This window comes from Falco rusticolus, chromosome 2 (genome assembly GCF_015220075.1).
Source record: "Falco rusticolus isolate bFalRus1 chromosome 2, bFalRus1.pri, whole genome shotgun sequence".
In the NCBI taxonomy this organism is placed as follows: domain Eukaryota; kingdom Metazoa; phylum Chordata; class Aves; order Falconiformes; family Falconidae; genus Falco; species Falco rusticolus.
The window spans coordinates 4,348,380-4,366,564 of record NC_051188.1 but is presented as its reverse complement, the minus strand read 5'-3'; the positions used below and the strand labels follow the sequence as shown (position 1 = coordinate 4,366,564).

At 44.7% G+C, this 18,185-nt stretch overlaps 2 protein-coding genes across 4 annotated transcripts in view; both read left to right on the top strand.

Moving 5' to 3' along the window:
• On the top strand, positions 1–4,656 carry KCTD14 (potassium channel tetramerization domain containing 14). Its single transcript, XM_037377446.1, has 2 exons — positions 1–270; positions 2,951–4,656. Exons 1-2 carry the CDS (start codon positions 202–204, stop codon positions 3,620–3,622), a joined length of 741 nt encoding a protein of 246 aa, XP_037233343.1. The 5' UTR covers positions 1–201; the 3' UTR covers positions 3,623–4,656.
• A 1,435-nt stretch (positions 4,657–6,091) lies between these two features.
• The window catches only part of INTS4 (integrator complex subunit 4), a 39,430-nt gene continuing 27,336 nt past the window's right edge, over positions 6,092–18,185 (top strand). Inside the window, exons 1-10 of one of the 3 annotated variants that reach the window (XM_037376518.1) lie at positions 6,092–6,240; positions 6,897–7,091; positions 9,858–9,975; positions 12,326–12,432; positions 12,634–12,819; positions 14,216–14,266; positions 14,884–14,972; positions 15,235–15,355; positions 15,877–15,948; positions 16,967–17,141. In XM_037376518.1, the coding sequence (XP_037232415.1) occupies positions 6,187–6,240; positions 6,897–7,091; positions 9,858–9,975; positions 12,326–12,432; positions 12,634–12,819; positions 14,216–14,266; positions 14,884–14,972; positions 15,235–15,355; positions 15,877–15,948; positions 16,967–17,141 (1,168 nt within the window). In that variant the 5' untranslated portion in view covers positions 6,092–6,186. The remainder of the gene's footprint in view (positions 6,241–6,896; positions 7,092–9,857; positions 9,976–12,325; positions 12,433–12,633; positions 12,820–14,215; positions 14,267–14,883; positions 14,973–15,234; positions 15,356–15,876; positions 15,949–16,966; positions 17,142–18,185) is intronic. The other 2 variants (XM_037376517.1, XM_037376516.1) reach the window with 2 other exon arrangements.

The following is an 18,185-nucleotide window of genomic DNA, read 5'->3' as shown; positions in this document are numbered from 1 at the left end:
GTACCAGTGCTGTGCCTGGAGCAAACTGGATCCTCTGGGGCAGCGGCTGGGCTGGGAGCTTGGAAAAAAACTGACCCAAGGAAGAAAAACCAAGTGAAAGAGGACTGGAGCACAGCAGGGAGCCATCCTGTGTGTGGGGCAGGACCTGGGCACTGAGCAGCAGGTTTCCCACACCGCTGAGCCATCAGCTCCCGGGGGAAGATGAGCATTGCGTCGGAGCACAAGCCCCTTGGGAAGCAGGTCACCGGCAGCCTGCACACAGTGAGTAAGGTACGGGCTCGAGGGCACAGTTTCCTCCTGCGGGATCAAAGCATCCCCTTTGGGCTACATTAGAGTGTTTTTTTCCTGCCATCTGTTATTCTGAAGACACCTGGGCTTGCCAGATACGTGGCCAAGAACAGGACTCTAGGTGAAAAGAGCTGTGTCTGTCTGGCCTGTTTGCACCAGTTTGCTTACAGAAGGGCCAAGGCCCTCGCAGACATACAAGATCTGGCAACAGCAAGTAACTGGAGTGGTTCTTTTTCTCCTCTGACAAGAAGTGGAATTAATTTAATGGGAACTTTAATTTTTCAGATCCCTAAATAAAAACATATTGTGAGGTTTGGGCATTTTCAACAGTTCTTAGAATCTCTAATGATACAAAAGCGGCCCTGTGTTGTAGATGTGCAGAATCATCAGGTAGAAGTAGTTTTTCTAGCTCTAACAAAAATTAATGGCAATCTCAAACAAGCAGCATATTACTAGGCAGAAATCAGTGACAAGATCAGATGACATTTTCCTTTTCCCCTCCTCTGCCCTCGGCCTATTGCTAACCAGTTTGCCTTCTCTGTTGTAGCCTTACAGCCTCTCCCCCAGGCCTCTCTGTCTTTAAAGAATCCAACCTTCCTGTGTTGCACTTTTCAGGTGTAGGTTGCAAAATGCTTCATCTAGCATTTGCAGATTAATAAATTGGGGCACAAAGAGGTAGAATGACTTTCCTAAGCATCACCTCGCTGGCTAATTACAGAGCTGGGAATCAGCTGGTGCCAGTATTCCCAGTCCACTGGGAACCAGTTCGGTCTCAGGCCAAAACCATTAACAAGACCTGAAAACATATTGTGTATTGGGCTACCGTATTCATGAAGAACAATTTATCCATTTGTATTAGTGAGAAACGGCATGAAACATCTGACCTGCCATCTGAAAAAGGAGCAAAGGCTCAAAGGCAGGAGATCCTCCTGTTAAATGGTGCCTGTCAGGGAAAGCTGTTGCTATCACTTGGGCTAAAGGGAAATTTCCTGACTGAGAGGCTTTACTACTGAAACAGCTTTGGGCCATGTTCTTCGGTGGGTAGAAATCACAAGATAGTCTCAGACAGAATAATTTTTATGTCTCCTTGGTCCTGGTGTAAATGATTGCCCTTGAGATGAAGCCACCCACACTAGAGCAAAGCAATATTCCAGCTGGGTCTTTGACCTGAATCTTCTGCTGCTTCCCTGGCCTGCCTAGGTTGTGAGCAAATTTCTGCTAAATCTGATCGCTTGCTACTGTCTAAAGGGCAAGTCTCCCCCTGTTCCAGGTTCTGTTCCTAGTCCCTTCCTTTTGCCTGCTCTGGTGCTCATTAAATCCTCTGTAAGCCAATTCAGCTCGGTAAGATGAAAGCGTAGCAGAGCTGGCACAAGGCGAGCAACAGAAGCAGGTAGGTAGGTACAAGGGTGGAAAGGGGAGACGGCAGCAGGAGCTCCCCCTTCTCTTGGCACAAGCTGTGAGATTAGCTGACATTATCCAGTGGGTCTGTACCTGTGGGATCCAGCTTAGCACTTAAGTACACACTTTGCTCAAGGCATGTGACTAGCAGCACTGAAGCAGATCCTTGTGTGATTGGATCCAACAAAGAGCAGGTCAGCTCCTGGAAAAAAAAGGCTGTTTATTGACTTATGCCTTCCCAATGGCAGGTCTGGTCCTGGCCAGGCATGTGACTTGCATTACATCAGTGACGGCAGGAGGGAAAATAGCTGCCTCCTTTCTTCCCTCTCCTTTTCCTCTACCGAGTACTATAAAAAATGACAGAGTGCAAAGGGAGGTTGTTAAAACTCTTCAGTGCTGAACCATCAGGAAGGTCAGACTGGACACCAGGTCCAGCTTTCCAGGCACTCAGGTCTCCTCCAGTGTGTTTCATATAGCAGTGGTGTTAATGAATGGTGAAATAAACTAAATCCAAACAAAAATCTAAATTTTATAGTCTTTCTTCTTTCATCATGTCAGTTGCATGAATTATTTCCTTTACTTCCTAGCTAAAGCTACCATACATTTTTAAAGTGCTTTGCTAAACAGCTTCTGACCTCCAGCTTTGACATGCTGGATTTGTGTGTCTTACTTCAGTGTTTATAACTAACCCCCCCAGACGAGTGGAAGCCAATTCCACCCATTTCTAAAGTTTCAAAGAGCTTTAGTTCCTCCTTTGAAGAGACAACACCAGCTCAGGTGAGAAAAATGTAGTTGCACAGCTTTGAGCTCTATCCTTCTCACGTGGGCAGGATGAGAGCTCACAGACAGCTCCCGCTGGAAGAAGGGCCAACGGGGACGATGCCCATGTGGGACTTAGGAGATTGACGTTGAATCCTGTAGTCACTGACAGCTTCCTGGGCAGGGTCCTTCTTGTCCCTCTTCCCCACTGGCAAAATGACACTTCATTACATCCCAAAGATGTGGTGAGGATTTAGCCTTTTAGAAATGTCCAAGTTTCTGCAGCTCTGTTGTGAGGGCTGTTTAAACATCCTGCATCTGCTTTTAGCAGTAAATGGGGTGAATGTGTCCCATCTGATCCCCAAGAGATAGGAGCTCATACCGCTCTTCACACTGTCATTCCAATTTCCAGCCCCAAATGCCTTTTTTTCCCCTTGACACTTCCATGTTGGCAGCCTCAGACAGCTAACACACATGGCTTTTTTTCCCCTTGTGATACTTGCAGTTGTCACCAATTGTGGAGTTAAATGTTGGTGGGGAGATGTACACAACAACGCTGAGCACCTTAAAGAAACATCCTGGCTCCAAGCTGGCAGAGATGTTCACTGGCCAGCCCAAACTCAGGACAGACTCTGAAGGGAGATTCTTCATCGACAGGCCAGGCACCTATTTCAAATACATCTTGGAGTACCTGCGCAGTAACCAAGTGCCCACCCAGTGCATCCAGGATGTCTACAGGGAGGCGTTGTTCTATGACATCGAACCTCTAATCAAGCAGCTGGAGGACTCCCCACAGATCTTCGGGGAGCTTGTGGCGAGGAAGCAGTTTCTGGCTCGTGTGCCCAGCTACAGTGAGAACATTGAACTGATGATCCGCATCGCGAGGGCAGAAGCGGTTGCATCCCGCCGGTCCAGCGTCATCGTGTGCGTGGTCAGAACTGAGGAGGACGCGGCCAGATGTCAGGATGCCTTGAACAGCTTGGACATGGATAAAAAATCCGTGGTGAAGTTTGGCCCCTGGAAGGCAGCGCCAAGCATTTCTGATCTGCTGGACTGCATTCAAATGGATGTTGAAGCCAAAGGGTATAAAATATCCTTCCAGCCCCACATTGCTGAAAAAGGTTTTCGCTTCAAATCGCATGACTTCTTCTACAAGTTCCTGTTCACCTGGTGGTAGCAAAGTGCCACCGTCGATGGGGAATGGAAGAAAGCAATTATTAAAACAATTTAACTTGGATTGTGGAAACTAAGCCATGGACTGCCAGAGGGACAGGAAGAAATGCGTGGGCCAATGGAAGGAACTTCTTTGGTCATTTGCCAAATTAAAGAGCACTTAAGACCCACTGTTTACTTGGGCTTTAGGGGATAACTGTATGATTTAAAAGGTATCAGGAAAAGGAGGAATTTCAGTCTTTCAGCATTGCTGAGTATTAGGTAGGTTCAGAGAGCCAGTTCTGAGAGTTGAGCCAACCTCACCCAGCCTAAGAGAAACGAATAATCCCAAATAAATCTTGTGCAGATGTGGAGTTGGTCTCTCAGTGTAAACGGGAACAGGTCACACATGTGTAATTCCCAATGGAAACACTGAAAGCTGCATTAACACATGCTCAAATTAAATTTGGATCCTTAATGAGAAGGGAAAAGCTCTTCTTCTCACTGCTTTCCACATGAGAGCCTAGGTTAAAAAGGATTCACTGTCCCATGCTCTCTTCTTGTTCCTCCAGTAGACAACCTACTCTCTAGCCAATGTATTTATTACCATTATTTATTATTTATTCTGAAGGAAAGACAGAGAACCTCAGCTATGGTCCAGGATCAAAAAAAGGCAAAACCACCATCGCTCATGTGAGGAGTTTATAATCTAAGGGCATGCACTCCTCTCTCAGGCCACACTACTTTAATCTTTTCCTTATGACATTCATTATTGTTATGATACTATTTCTAAATATATAAGCTTCTGGAAGAGTAGGGAAAACTCACTGTGATTTGATGGGAAAGAAGAGCTACTGAAGCAATAGCCTGGGACCTCAGTGCAAATCCTCCCTTACAGAACATGACTTGGGTGCTACATTGCGTTTTAAAAATCTTAGTATTTGAAAGTGTATTTTTATACTGGAGGTGGCTGTTAGCTTGGTTTTAATCACTTTGAAAATCATAATGGCTCATTTGATTATGATCATATTTCCTTCTCAGAAGGTGGATTTCTTCCAGTTAAGGACAATAATCATGGGGATGTTAAATAAATAACTTTTAAAAACTCTTTGAATGATACAGAAGCGCTTTATTTTCTGATATCTTCCTCCTAAAATCCCCAGATTCTAAAGGCTTGAAGTTTTGCCTTTTTGCTAATGGTTTTGGATCATTCCTGCTTAAGCTTGGTTTCAGATGTGCTCATCCTAGCACAGATTTCCCCCCAGTGAGCACCAGGACTCACACCACTGACCTCAGGGCAGTTCTGCTGTAGGGGCAAGGGGACATTTCGAGACCTTTCAAATTTAGAAACTTGGTAAGAACGGACACAGTCAGTGTCTGAGAGGACAAAAAGGTTTAGAAAATAGGATCTGTGATCACCACTTTGATCGTAACCAAGTGGTTAGTGATGCTTAGCCTGGAAGAAGAGAGATTGAGGCAGCTTCCCAACAGACAAAAGGTCGCTTTAGAGATCTGTTACTCTCTGTATATACTAAAAGTGAAAGAACTGGTTTACGTTGCAACAAAGGAGATGAGAATGGGATATTGGAAGAAAAAGATCTGATTATAGGGTAGTTAAAGCCTCAAACCAACCAACCTAAGACTACAGGACCGCTGTCATGAGAAACTTTAATAGTTTTACCAGGGATGGTCTCATAGAACAGCCCAGGCTGGAAAGGACCTCAAAGGAAAGGTGGGAAAGGGAGCCTGGATGAGATTACCAAGCGCCCTGGTCCTGTCACATCTCGAAAACCCCCAGTGATGTGGACTCCACCATGTCCCTGGGGAGGCTGTTCCAGTGAACGACGGTTCTCACTACAAAAAATTTATTTCTTACATTGAGAAGAAAATTCTTCCAGTGCACCTGGTATCCATTGCCCGTCTTCTCCACACAGCTCCCTGCAAAGAGAGAGATGCTGTTGCCTTTGTGGATGGCCTTTAAGTACATTTGTCCTCACAGGGCAGGTTCTCCAGACCTTTGGCCACCTCCTTGGCCCTCCTTCGGCCCCTTCCCAAGTCACCTTGTCCCCAAGACACAACCAAACTGTGGCCACCGCTGGCTACCTCTAGCCACACAGCATCACAGACTTAACTGTTGCCTGTGACCCTGTCAGTAAAGTCTGTCAAGGGGCTCCTCAGTATTGGGGCCTCCTTCCCCCGCCCCCAAAGGAGACGTCTGAAGGCCATGCTAAGATTTCATGTATATCTAACACAAGTTTGCCTGGAAATGTCAAGCCATGTTATTTAGATTTTGGCCTTTATATGGTCAAACATCAAATACTAGCGAAACCGTAAGTATTTTTACGGGAAAACCGAGCCGCGCTGACACGGTGGCGGCGTTTGGCTGTGGGGCGAGCGACGCCGCCGCCATGTCACTCCCGCCTTGCCATGGCAACGAGAGACCGCCCCCTCCAGGGCCGGCCGCCTGACCATAGAGCGCGGCCTCCAGCTGGGAAGAGAGGACGCTTCTTCTGCCTTCTCCCTGCGGGCGGCTCTGTGGTCTCTTTTCCCAGTTGCGCATACGGCGGCCGCCGAGGGTCAGGCGGCGGTATGGCGGCGCACCTAAAGAAGCGGGTGTACGAGGAGTTCACCAAGGTGGTCCAGGTAACGCAGCGCTACTGGGCCAGGTCGGGCCGAGCGGAGAGGGGGGGACAGTCCTGAACTCTGCCGTGCGGCAGAGTGGCGCCGGCGGAGCTGCTGGAAGAGCTGCCGGCCCAGCCCGGGGCCCGGCCCGGGACCGCCGCCCGCCCGGCTCGGGGCCCGGCCCGTGAGGGGCTGGGGAGGAGCAGGACGGGCTGGCCGCGGGTTTAAGGAGGCCAGAGCTACATGGAGGGAAGGGGGCTGCCTCGGGGTGCGTGCGGGAGGAGGGGAGCGCTCCCCTCAGGGCAGGAAGAGAGCGACCTGGGCAGGATGCAGCTTCCCCCGGCCTGGCAGCGAGTTTTTCGGCTGCTGCAGGCTTGGGCGTGTGGGGGAGAAGTGTTGGTCCTGGGATGGTTGTCTGGGGTTGGAAGGGGCAGCGTTTGCCCCGGGCTGGGGTGGGGGGAGGCAGTGTTTTCTGGGAGCAGAGGCTACCTGGGCAGGACTGGAGCAGCCCCAGGGTGCTGAGGGTGTGTTCCTTCCTAAGACAGGTGAGGGAGAGGCCAGTGACTGCTGTGGGGCACAGGAGCTTCCTCAGTCTTGGTGCTGAGGCAGTGTTAGCTCAGGGATGGAGTGGTACAGGATTTTCCCAGTGTTTCTGAACCATGTCTTTCTGCCCACAGCAGCAGCATGAGGACCTGTCCACTAAGAAATTGCGGCTGACCAAGCCTAGCAAGTCAGCAGCGCTCCATGTTGACCTGTGCAAAGCCACCTCGCCTGCGGATGCCTTGCAGTACCTGCTCCAGTTTGCCAGGAAGCCCGTGGAAGTGGAGAGTGTGGAAGGGGTTGTCAGGATCCTGCTGGAGCATTATTACAAGGTGGTGAAGCTGGGAGCCAAGCGTACTTCCAGAATGCTCCTTCTGGTCTTGTTTTCTTGGTGTTAGATATGGAATAGGGAGTCACAGGCTCTTGTGTTGCTGACTCAGTTGCCAGCAGCCTGGGCTGTCGGATGCCCTGAGAGGAGACTGACTATAGTTCTTTACCCAGATGATTTCTGGTCATGTTACTTGTCCCTTTGATGATGGTTTCGGAGCCTGTGACAAGGATGTGACAGTAATCCCTGCTGAAGGCCTGTGTGATTAGTCTTAAATTACCTTAACAAGGGACAAAGACATGACAAGAAGTTTTCCAGGGAGCCCAGCTGTCCAAAGCTGGCTCAACTTTATCTGAATTGTTCCTGGTATTTCCTTATCTTGCTCTTAATTTCCTCTGGCAGTGGAGAAACGTTTTAGCTATTGCTTATGCTATGAACAAAGCATTTTAAAAATGATGTTTCTGAAAAACTTCTCAACAAAAAAGTCTTAACAGCAGAATAACAAATAAATAACAAAAGTAACATATGCTTTGTAGTATCCAGATATTGATCCTTCACTTGATAAAGCAAAACTTTATTGCATCCGACAAAGCTGCACTGTAGGCTGAAACATTTTTCACAGATGTCCTTGTGCTATTCTGTCTTCCTGTTTACAATTGAATCTGTTTTGCTTTGAACTTAAACTAAAAGTCTAAGCTGCATTTTATCTATTTCTGTCTTTTGCTTGCTTTGGCTTGTGTGTTGAGGCTGTTGTACTTTTTTTTTTGATGGGAACTTACCTACTTGTGAAGAAAACTGTCTTTCCCGATCAAATATCACAGGTTATTTGTGTTTGAAGTTTGTGTTGTAGCCTATATTAGAACAGAGACTCTTAAATCTACACATGAGGTCACATTTTCAAGTGCACAGCCTATTACAGAAACCAGCATTTAAAAAGTATTGCAGTCCTGTAGCTGACCTTATTTTACTTAAGGACAAAATTTTCTGAAGACCTGGTTTCTTGGTATCTTCAGAAAACTTGCACTTGAACTAGTCTTTCAGAAACTGAAGACTGAAAGCTGTAACTGTGGTGGAAGTTGTGTGATGATGTATTTGTTTGTAGTGTCATTGCAGCCTCCTGCTCCTTCATCCCTTTATATTAGTATAGGACAGTCCCCAAACAGTTCTGATGGCCTCTGAAGTGGATCAGAAAAACAATGTGACTTTTTTTCTCCATTTTCCCACTCCTAGTTCCCATGGCTGAGCAGCTGAGCAGGGGGCATGTTGCAATGTGTGTGGGGAAGCCGGGGAACAGGATACTGTAAACTGGTGTTGCTATTGGCAGCAATGTGTCCTCAAACGTGGCCTGAGGTGATGCTGAAAGTCCAGATTCCTGAGAGTGATCAGGATGAGTGGTTAGAGGCACCTTCACTTCCTGGTGTTTTGGTTGTGGAGACGGCGATCGGACCCACGAACTACAAGGATAACTCTGTATAACTTCCTGCTCACAAACTGTTAGAAGGAGGGAAAAAATGCCCACTGGGGTGGGAGGCTGCTTGTAACTCAATAATAACGTTGCAGGCATTCATAAGGCTATTAAAAGTGCCTTTGTAAATGTCCTTTTTGAAATCATTGATCTCTTCTGTATTCATGGAGGAGTATGAGTACCAAGAACATGAGTAATGAAGAGTAAACGCCAAATGTGTAAACACCACAATACTGTGGAAATTCATGCATCCTGCCACTGATGTAAGTAGTCCAGTGACAGTAACTGTTGTTCAAGCACCTTGTTTCGATCCTGAAAAGAGGAAATACTTCTCAGCTCAGCTGAGAAAGAGATTACTTCTGTGGGTGTCACATTTGTCACTTGCAGTGTGTGACACCAAAGTCTCTCCTAAACACCACTGAAAGAGATAGAAGTTGTAACTGTAGTGTTTTTGCACCTGTTGAAAGAGGTAATATTTGTAATTATAATATTTCAGCACTTCTGTGTTCAGCGTTGCACAATTGCTTGGTAAGATCTAAGTATGAAATCCAGACTTCTTTTTGTCTTCCTGTCCTGTATTGGATATCCTGGGCAATATGATGAAAGAGAGCTTCCGGTTATGATCAGAAGTTTTGTGTGCACGTCTGTAGAAGACTAAAAATAACTCTTCAAAATGCATGAAATTCTTAAATGAATTTAAAATTATAATAATTTCTGAAGCTTATTTATGTAATTATCAGCTGTGACAGCTTTTGCTATTGCTTAAATGAGTAGATGTATGCAGCAAATATGCTTCTGTTTTATTTTAGTTTTTACCTTGCTGTGTTAAAATTCTTTCTTTTTTGTTCTGTCAGATTGGCAGGATTCCTGCCACCATTAAGAGAAACAGTTCCGTAGCCCAGAGACCCTACTGCTTAGCAGAGGTCATGAGATAATCAGTCTCAGATAATCTCCTAAAATCCTTACATGTGTTCATTAAAATCTTACAAAGATATTAACATGATCAACACTCAATCTGGTATCTTGAAAATCTGATTTATTTAAACTTTTACATTTTCAAACAATGTGAAGATAACTTTGAGGAATTATGAGTAAAAGAATCATTTTGAAATGTACTGGAAGCTGCCATATAAATGTTCTGGCATGGTTAATTTTCTGTGGGGTTTCCTCTGGACTTATGGAGGAGGAAGTAGCATGACAGTAAAATTCAGACCTTGTGCTGAATTATATATAGGTCCTGCCTGTGCATAGTGTATTGTTTTTCAAACTGGAAAATGAACGAGAGTGTCTGTCGTTTCCTTTCAGGAGAACGATGCCTCTGTAAGATTGAAGATAGCTTCCTTGCTGGGTTTGTTATCGAAGACTGCAGGATTTTCCCCAGACTGCATTATGGATGATGCCATTAACACGCTTCAAAATGAGAGTAAGTCTTGCTTTTCAGGTGGTGCTTAAGATCGAGGCAGAATCATGCTGTCTTGAAGCATATAGGAGAGTGGCAAGGCCCTTACACTGAGCAACAATTCCCAGTTATACACTTCAGATGTATTTATTTTCTGCTTTTGTGAGTGGTGAAAGTCAATAACATGTTGTTGGTGGAATCACTGTTGCTGGAGGTATTTAAAAAACATGTAGATGCAATGCTTAGGGACGTGGTTTAGTGGTAGAGTTGGCAGTGCTACGTTAATGGTTGGACTCTGTGATCTTAAAGGTCTTCTCCAACATAAACAAGTCTATGATTCTATGTTCTGAGGACAAGAAAAACACTTCTCAGACCTGCCTGCTGTATACCTTTGTTTTAAGAGTGTGCAAAGTTCGCTTTCGCTTCTTCATGTGAAAGCTGTTGCTTCTGAAGTGCTCTGTACTGGAGCACGGTCTTGCTTAGAGTGGAGTCTTGTTTGAAGAACAGGGGTTTTTTCTTACCATGCTGCAGGCCAGCTTATCAACTAACACAAGGAGGCATTAGAGTATTAGCATTGGATTTGTAGTAGACAGTAAACTATAGGTTGCCCTGTTTGTGGCTTCATTAAAGTCCATTTTTATTTTTATTTTGTATCTTGTATTCACAGTTTTTATATGCTTTACTTGATGGAGTTTAATTTTATTTTCATGTCACTTATAGAATGAAATAATGGTTTGGGTTGGAAGGGACCTTTAAAGCTCATCTTGTCCAACCTCCTGCTATGGGCAGGGACATTTTGCACTGGATCAGGTGGGTCAAAGCCCCATCCAACCTGAACTTGAACACTGCCAGGGATGGGGCATCCACAGCTTCTCTGGGCAACCTGTGCCAGTGCTTTGCCACCCTCATCTGAAAAATTTCTTCCTTATCTAAACCTACCCTCTTTCGATTTAAAATCATTGCCTGTTGTCCTGTCACTACAGGCCTTAGTGAAAAAAAGCTCTCTTCATCTTTCTTTTAAGCCCCCTTTAGTATTGAAAGGCCATGATAAGGTGCCCCTGGAGCCTTCTCTTCTCCAGGCTGAACAACAGCAACTCTCGCAGCCTTTCCTCATAAGAGAGGTGGTGTTCCAGCCTTCTGACCGTTTTTGTGGCCTCTTCTAGAGCTACTCCAACCGGTCCATGTCTTTCCTGTACTGAGGAGCCCAGAGCTGGATACAGTACTGGAGGTGGGGTCTCAGGAAAGCAGAGCACCTCCCTCCACTTGCTGGCCACGCTGTTTTTGATGCAGCCCAGGGTATGGTTGGCTTTTTGGGCTGCAAGCACACATTGCCAGCTCATGTCCAATATTTTATCCACCAGTACCCCCAAGTTCTTCTCCTCAGAGCTGCTCTCAATCCAGTCATCCCTCAGTTTGTACTGATACTGGGGATTGCCCCAACCCACGTGCAGGACCTTGCACTTGGCTTTGTTGAACTTCATGAGGTTTATACTGGCCCACTCCTGAAGCCTGTCAAGGTCCCCCTGGATGGCATCCTGTCCCAGGCGTGTCAGCCGCACCACTCAGCTTGGTGTCATCCCCACACTTGCTCTGTGTGTGCTCAGTCCCACTGTCCCTGTCATTGATGAGGAATTGATGGAGCATTGGTCTCAGAACAGACCCTTGGGTGACACCCCTTGTTACTGGTTTCCACTTGGACGCTGGGCCGTTGACTGACTCATCGGACACAGCCATCCAGCTAATTCCTTATCCATCTAACAGTCCATCTGTTTAAGCCACGTTGGTCCAGTTTAGAGGTAAGAATGCTGTGGTGGGCTGGGTGAACGGGAGGCTAAATGTGAGCGAGCAGTGAAGGCTCACTGTGTACCAGGCTGTATCAACAGGAGCGTAGTCAGCAGGACAGGGATTATTCCCTTTTGCTCGGCACTGGTTAGACCAAATCTGGAACACCACGTCCAGTTTTGGTCTCCCCAGTGCCAGATAAGGGCTGCTGAAGCTGAGTGAGTTCAGCAGAGGGCCACTGAGGTGGCCAAGAGCTGGAGTATGTGGTGTGCAAGTAGAAGCTGAGGGAGCTGGAGTTGAGAGGATGAGCGTAATTTATTTTATGTATGCTTTACTTGATGCAGTTTAATTTTATTTTAATATCATTTATAGAATGAAATAATGGTTTGGGTTGGAAGGGGCCTTTAAAGCTCATTTTGTCCAACCCCCTGCTGTGGGCAGGGACGTTTTGCCCTGGCTCAGGTGAGTCAAAGCCCCATCCAACCTTGAGAGGTTTTCAGGATGACCTTTCAACCTGGACGAGTCTGTGATTCTCTAGCCTGTGAGGAACTCAGTAGAGAGATGCGTGACCTTTTGCTGTTTTGTTTTGCAGAGTCTCACCAAGTCCTTGCTCAGCTGCTGGACACCCTGCTGGTGATCGGCACAAAGCTCACAGAGAATCCATCTGTCAGGATGAGACTGGTAGAGGTGGCCTGCAAGGTAAGGCGGCCTCCTTGGGGCAGGAAACTTTTATCACTGCCTGAAGAATAAAGCACGTGGTCAGTCTTTAAATTGTATTCATTTTTCTCAACAAACTTTTTATCTTTTAACTGCTAGGAATCTTAATATGATTTGTTGTTTTGAAGGGCTGAAAGAACGTTAAGAAGCCAGTTACGTCTGTTCTTCTCTTCTGTTCCACAGCATCTGACAGATTCTTCCCACGGTGTAAGAAATAAGTGTCTTCAGTTAATTGGCTGTCTTGGACCAGTGGAAAAAGGTGTTGCAAAAGAAGCTGAGACCCAGGCTGCTAAAGATGTCCAGAAGATAATAGGAGATCATTTTAATGACCAGGACCCTCGTGTAAGGACTGCAGCTATAAAAGCCATGGTAGGTGGTGTTGGTACAGTGGAATAAACTGTTTGGGGTTATATAAGGAAGCTGGTAGGAGCTGCAAACTAATACAAAGAAGTTTGCGTTGGAGATTATTTAATTATCTTAGTAAAGGTCAATTTAGCATATCAAAATTACCTGGAAAAATAATCTAGGTTTTGATAGATGAGAGTAATGTGAGATCTCAAAGGGTGTCTTACTGATTCATAATGATTTGTTTCAGCTGTAGCTGCAGAAGCTTTTTAGTTTGATTTTTCTGGGTGCATGTAGGCTCTTTCTTTTGGCGTCAAATCTGTATTTCTTGATTTAGCATTGGTTACCAGAATTACAATGAGCCACTAGTACTCCGACATGCAATAGATTGCTCTTGTGACAGGAAATCTATGTGATAAGTCCAGAAAGCATTTTGTTTTTAAACAACATTTATGTTGTGCCCCATGGTCGCATTCATTAGCATTCTCTAACTGTTCATGAGGTTACTGATTTTCATGTGGGCTGGAGTGTGAGAACCCTTCAGAATTGTTTAGCTTTGCATAGATGCAAAGACCATGCACTTGAGAATTTTGCTTAAGGTGAGTTGCCTGTGAGTATATAGTTATAGAGAAATTTCTGTAGTACCCTTAGATTTTATAACAATATCCCATCTAACGTGATGGTCAACAAGGGTATTTGAATTAATGATATTAAACTCGAAAGAGAGGAGGTAGGTGTATTTGAGGAGGTCAGACTGCAGTTCTATCTGTCTGGGATCTCCCTCTGCTGGAGGTTGAAAATGAAGGATGAGTGCATTCCATTCTGATTTTTGTTGGTACAATTATATTTTTTTTTAATTGTTTGAGTGACTTTTACAATGACATTGAACCAAATCCATAGCAAGATTTACGACCTTGAATTTATAATTACAGCACAAAGACAACTGTCTTTCTGTTGTTTGAAGCACAGAAACATCCTGAATTAATTCAGTTTTAGGGTTCTTGATCATCGTTTGTCTCCCTGCTGTGTGTTTTTCTTTAATTTTGTCCCTGGCTTGTTGTACTTGGAAGAAATGGATACAGAGCAGCAACTGTTTCTTGTTGACTGTATTCAGCCAGATATTATCCCTTTGTTTGTAAGTCAAATTCCTGATGCTGCCTTATTCCAGATAGAAACAATGTTTAGTGGGACAGTTTTTGCTGTTCTTCTGGTTCAGTAATTGAAAGATTTACAGGGCATGAAAATTAATTGGCAGTGCTACTTCTGGGTCAATGTTTTGGGAATGATATTTTAATTATAGCAGCAATCAAGAAATGCAAGCAACTAAGTTTACTCAAAGCAGAAAAAACAGTGGTGAAAACTTAAACCTATAGTTATACTTTCTTATGTGTTTGGGTTTTTTTTTTTTCCCTCCCTGTAGCTGCAGCTTCATGAAAGAGGACTAAAATTACAGCAGGCTATTTACAGTCAGGTAAAACCTTGTATTGATTTGTGTTTATTTTGTACTTGTTTGCAATCTTGCTTTTTAGATTCTGTGGCAGTGTGCTTTGAGAGGAGGAGGGCACTGTGCAGAGGTGAAGTATTTTGCACTTAAGTTGCCTATAGTCCTTACTGTTCTGTGGCAGTGGAAATGAAAATCCGTTTTGCTGAAACGCACTAGAGCGTATGCTTTGATATATGTTGTTTATTGGGGGAGATAATCATGGGAAGGGCAAGGCATTCCGTAATTATTATTGTCATCTGGCAACCTCGAAGTCTTAAACCCTTGTTCATTGGAGAGTGCACATGAAGCCTGTATTTGTTACGTGGGTAAGGTTGTGCAACTGAAGCCTGTGTCAAATAAGTTCTCTTACAGATTCACGTTTCGTGCTTGGTACAGGCAGTTCTGGAGTTTTACAGCATGTGCCTGATGGATGAATTTAGGACTAGTCTACCTGATCAGACTTGGAAGTACTAGGGAGTAGAGGGGAAGACACTGTTAATCCTGATTTTTAATCTGTCCTAACCGATACGTGGTATGGATACTAATTGCACTGTGGGAAATGAATAACAGCTCAGGTGTGTATCGGACTGTGAATCTTCTTTCAGGCCTGCAAGCTGTTGGCGGATGATTATGAGCAAGTGCGCAGTGCTGCAGTTCAGCTAATTTGGGTCCTCAGTCAGCTTTACCCTGAAAGGTATGTACTTTATGCAGAGACAGAAGTATTGGCTGAGTAATAATCCTAATCCTGAGAGTTTTGTGCTAGTAAGTCTCAGGAGTAGCTGTTAGACAACTGATGTGTACAAAAGGCTGATACCTGGTAAGAATGCGCTGATCTGGATGAAGTTTTGGTTCGTGGTGTCTGTTGCCCATCTGTAGGAATTCAGCATAGTTGTTTCTTACTTGATGCCATCCCGCGTGGCATAAGATCAGCAAACTGATTCATGTTTCTCTGTTAGCATCGTCCCGATTCCTTCTTCTAATGAAGAAATTCGCTTGGTTGATGATGCATTTGGAAAAATTTGTCATATGGTTAGTGATGGTTCCTGGGTTGTTAGAGTACAAGCTGCTAAGTTACTGGTAAGTTGCACTCTTTCCTTCTCTAGCTAAGAGTAGTTCACCTGACGTTACTTTGCTTTTCACATATATTTGAAAAGAAATAGGAGGGTGTTTAAAAACTGCATCGGTGAATTTCTAGCAAAATTCTCATAAGAAAGAAATAAGAGAGGTTGAGGAAACCCAAAAGCTACTCAGCTGAACTATGCAGTGATTCCTTCCTTGAGAGTGGAGGGTTGAGTATCCAAGAGAAGAACAAGTACTTGCCATAAGTCCCTCCCCTGACTTCTCCAGCACAGGACATGTAAACCAACTGAACTCAAGAAAGACCATAATAACTTTAGTGGAAAAACAAGATGTTCTGACCGTCTTAAGTAAACTTAGGATTCTGACATACAGTAGTGTCAAGCATTGTATAAAGCTATTAGAATGAGTGGATGAGATTGGATGCTGTGTTGGGATAAGTGAGGCAATTATATGGTGTAATTTAGAATAATTCTGTTTCTTCCTTTTGATTTATTTTTTTTTTCTTTCGTGTTCTTTAGGGTTCTATGCAACAAGTTAGCTCTCATTTCTTAGAGCAGACCCTTGACAAGAAGCTCATGTCAGATCTGAGGGTATGTAAGTGTTTGGATTTGGTTTTACTGTGTAATGTGCTAAAATTGGACAACAGGTATGTTAATGTTGAGTTTGCCTCAGGGCTGCTGAGAGTTAATTGATGATGACAGGTTTTCTTTTAGATTAAAGCCAATGAAGCAATAGCTAGTTTTAGATTTCATTAGCTGAGCATGTAATAAACGGCTCTAGGCTATTCAGGTTTCACAGATGAGAGGTGAATGTTTCTGGTATTCTGACAATCTTTTGGCTAAAATCTTTTATATATTGTGTGCAGAAAGATTGTATCCTAGTTTTAGGAGCAAGCTTTTGGAAACCCTGCAAGATCCAACCAGTAGACCTAGACATTTCACGTGACATGAGTAGCCAAAGGCTGGGACTTCTGAGTCCTACAAGTAGAGCTTTTCAGTAAAATTTTTTCTTTAAGCAACTTGCTCGAGGTATTACGTTCAGTTTTTCTCTCTACAAAAGAATGATGAAGCTAGAGCTGCTAGTTTTTGTGGGCTTCTTTGTAAAGGCTGTTAAAGACAGTTTTGCACAATTTGCTTTACAGTGTGGGGGAGGAAAGGAGATGGACTAGCGAGTGTGCTGAATGAATATCGCATTTTACACACTGCTGAACTCTGTATGGTATTGATAGTTAAAGTATTTAATTGCGGTTTAACAAGTTGAATTGCAGATTGATTACATCTGGTTTTGCAGATCAGTTACTGGATGCTTAACTAGATGGGCCTTTGCTCTGACCTTTTTTAGCTGTTCTTACAATGGATGTCTGAGAATGTTAGTTACAATACATGGGTTATTATCCTTTCCCAACATCAAAAGTACAGAGTGACTGGCAATTAGAAATATTCAGAGAAGAGAAGGTACTATTTGCTTTTCTTAGCATTTGCAGGTATCTGTCAATGTCTAAGCCTCTAGCTATACATCTATTTTCAAATCCAGTAAAGCTGTTTATTATTTTGCTTGGTCATCTTTAAAGTTTACCATGATTTGTAACTGAAAAACTTGTTTGGACAGAGGAAGCGCACTGCGCATGAACGAGCCAAAGAACTCTACAGCTCTGGGGAGTTTTCAAGTGGCAGAAAGTGGGGAGATGATGCTCCCAAAGAAGAAATTGATACAGGTGCTGTAAACTTGATTGAATCAGGAGCTTGTGGGGCTTTTGTTCATGGCCTGGAAGATGAGATGTATGGTAAGTGTTAACTTATTATGGAATGACTAAAGGAGGATATGTGTGCCGGCTAGTAAGCATTGGGTTTTTGCTGTTTTTTTCTGGTCAAAATACATCACTTGGCTATTGTGTTTGGGTTTTTTAAGGAATCATGGACTTCAGGGTGGTGGGGTTCTCTTCCACTGTGATCCCTGATATGGTGGTTGTTTCAAAGATGCATCAGCACTGCGCAGATTTTTGAAATTGAGTAGCCAAAACCAAATAGCTTCCTATAAGCAGGAAGTTTAAGTAAAATATCTGTTAAGAAGTGGGCGCTTATGCGGAAACCCACTGGGATTATATTCTTATTGGCTTAAATTTAATAGTTGTGTGTGGCCCTAAATTGGGAATGTTAGTTGGTGTTCTTTGAAATTGGTGTTTTCCCTGCAGGAACAAAACCCATAGACTCATAGAGCCATTTATGTTGGAAAAACCTTTAAGATCATGAAGTTCAACTGTTAACCCAGCACTACCAAGACCACCACTAAACCATGTCCCTAAATGTCACATCTAGACATCTTTTAAATACCTCCAGGGATGGAGACTCCACCACTTCTCTGGGCAGCCTGTTCCAGTGCTGGACAGCCCTTCTAGTGAAGAAATTTTTTGTAATACCCAATGTAAACCTCTGCTAGTGCAACCTGAGGCAGTTTCCTCTTTTCCTATCACTTCTTCCTGGGGAGAAGAGACTGACCCCCGACCCCCCTCCTTGCTACAGGCTCCTTTCAGGCAGTTGTAGGAAGTGATAAGGTCCCCCCTGAGCCCCCTTTTCCCCAGGCTGAGCCCCCCCAGCTCCCCCCGCCCCCCCCAGAGCTGTGCCGCAGCCCCTTCCCCAGCCCCTGCCCGGCTCTGGACACGCTCCAGCCCCTCCGGGTCTGTCTGGGGGTGAGGGGCCCAACGCTGAGCCCAGGGCTCGAGGGGCGGCCACTCCAGGGCCCAGCACAGGGGGACGGGCACTGCCTGGCCCTGCTGGCCACGCTGCTGCTGACACCGGCCAGGGCGCTGCTGGCCGCCGTGGCCACCTGG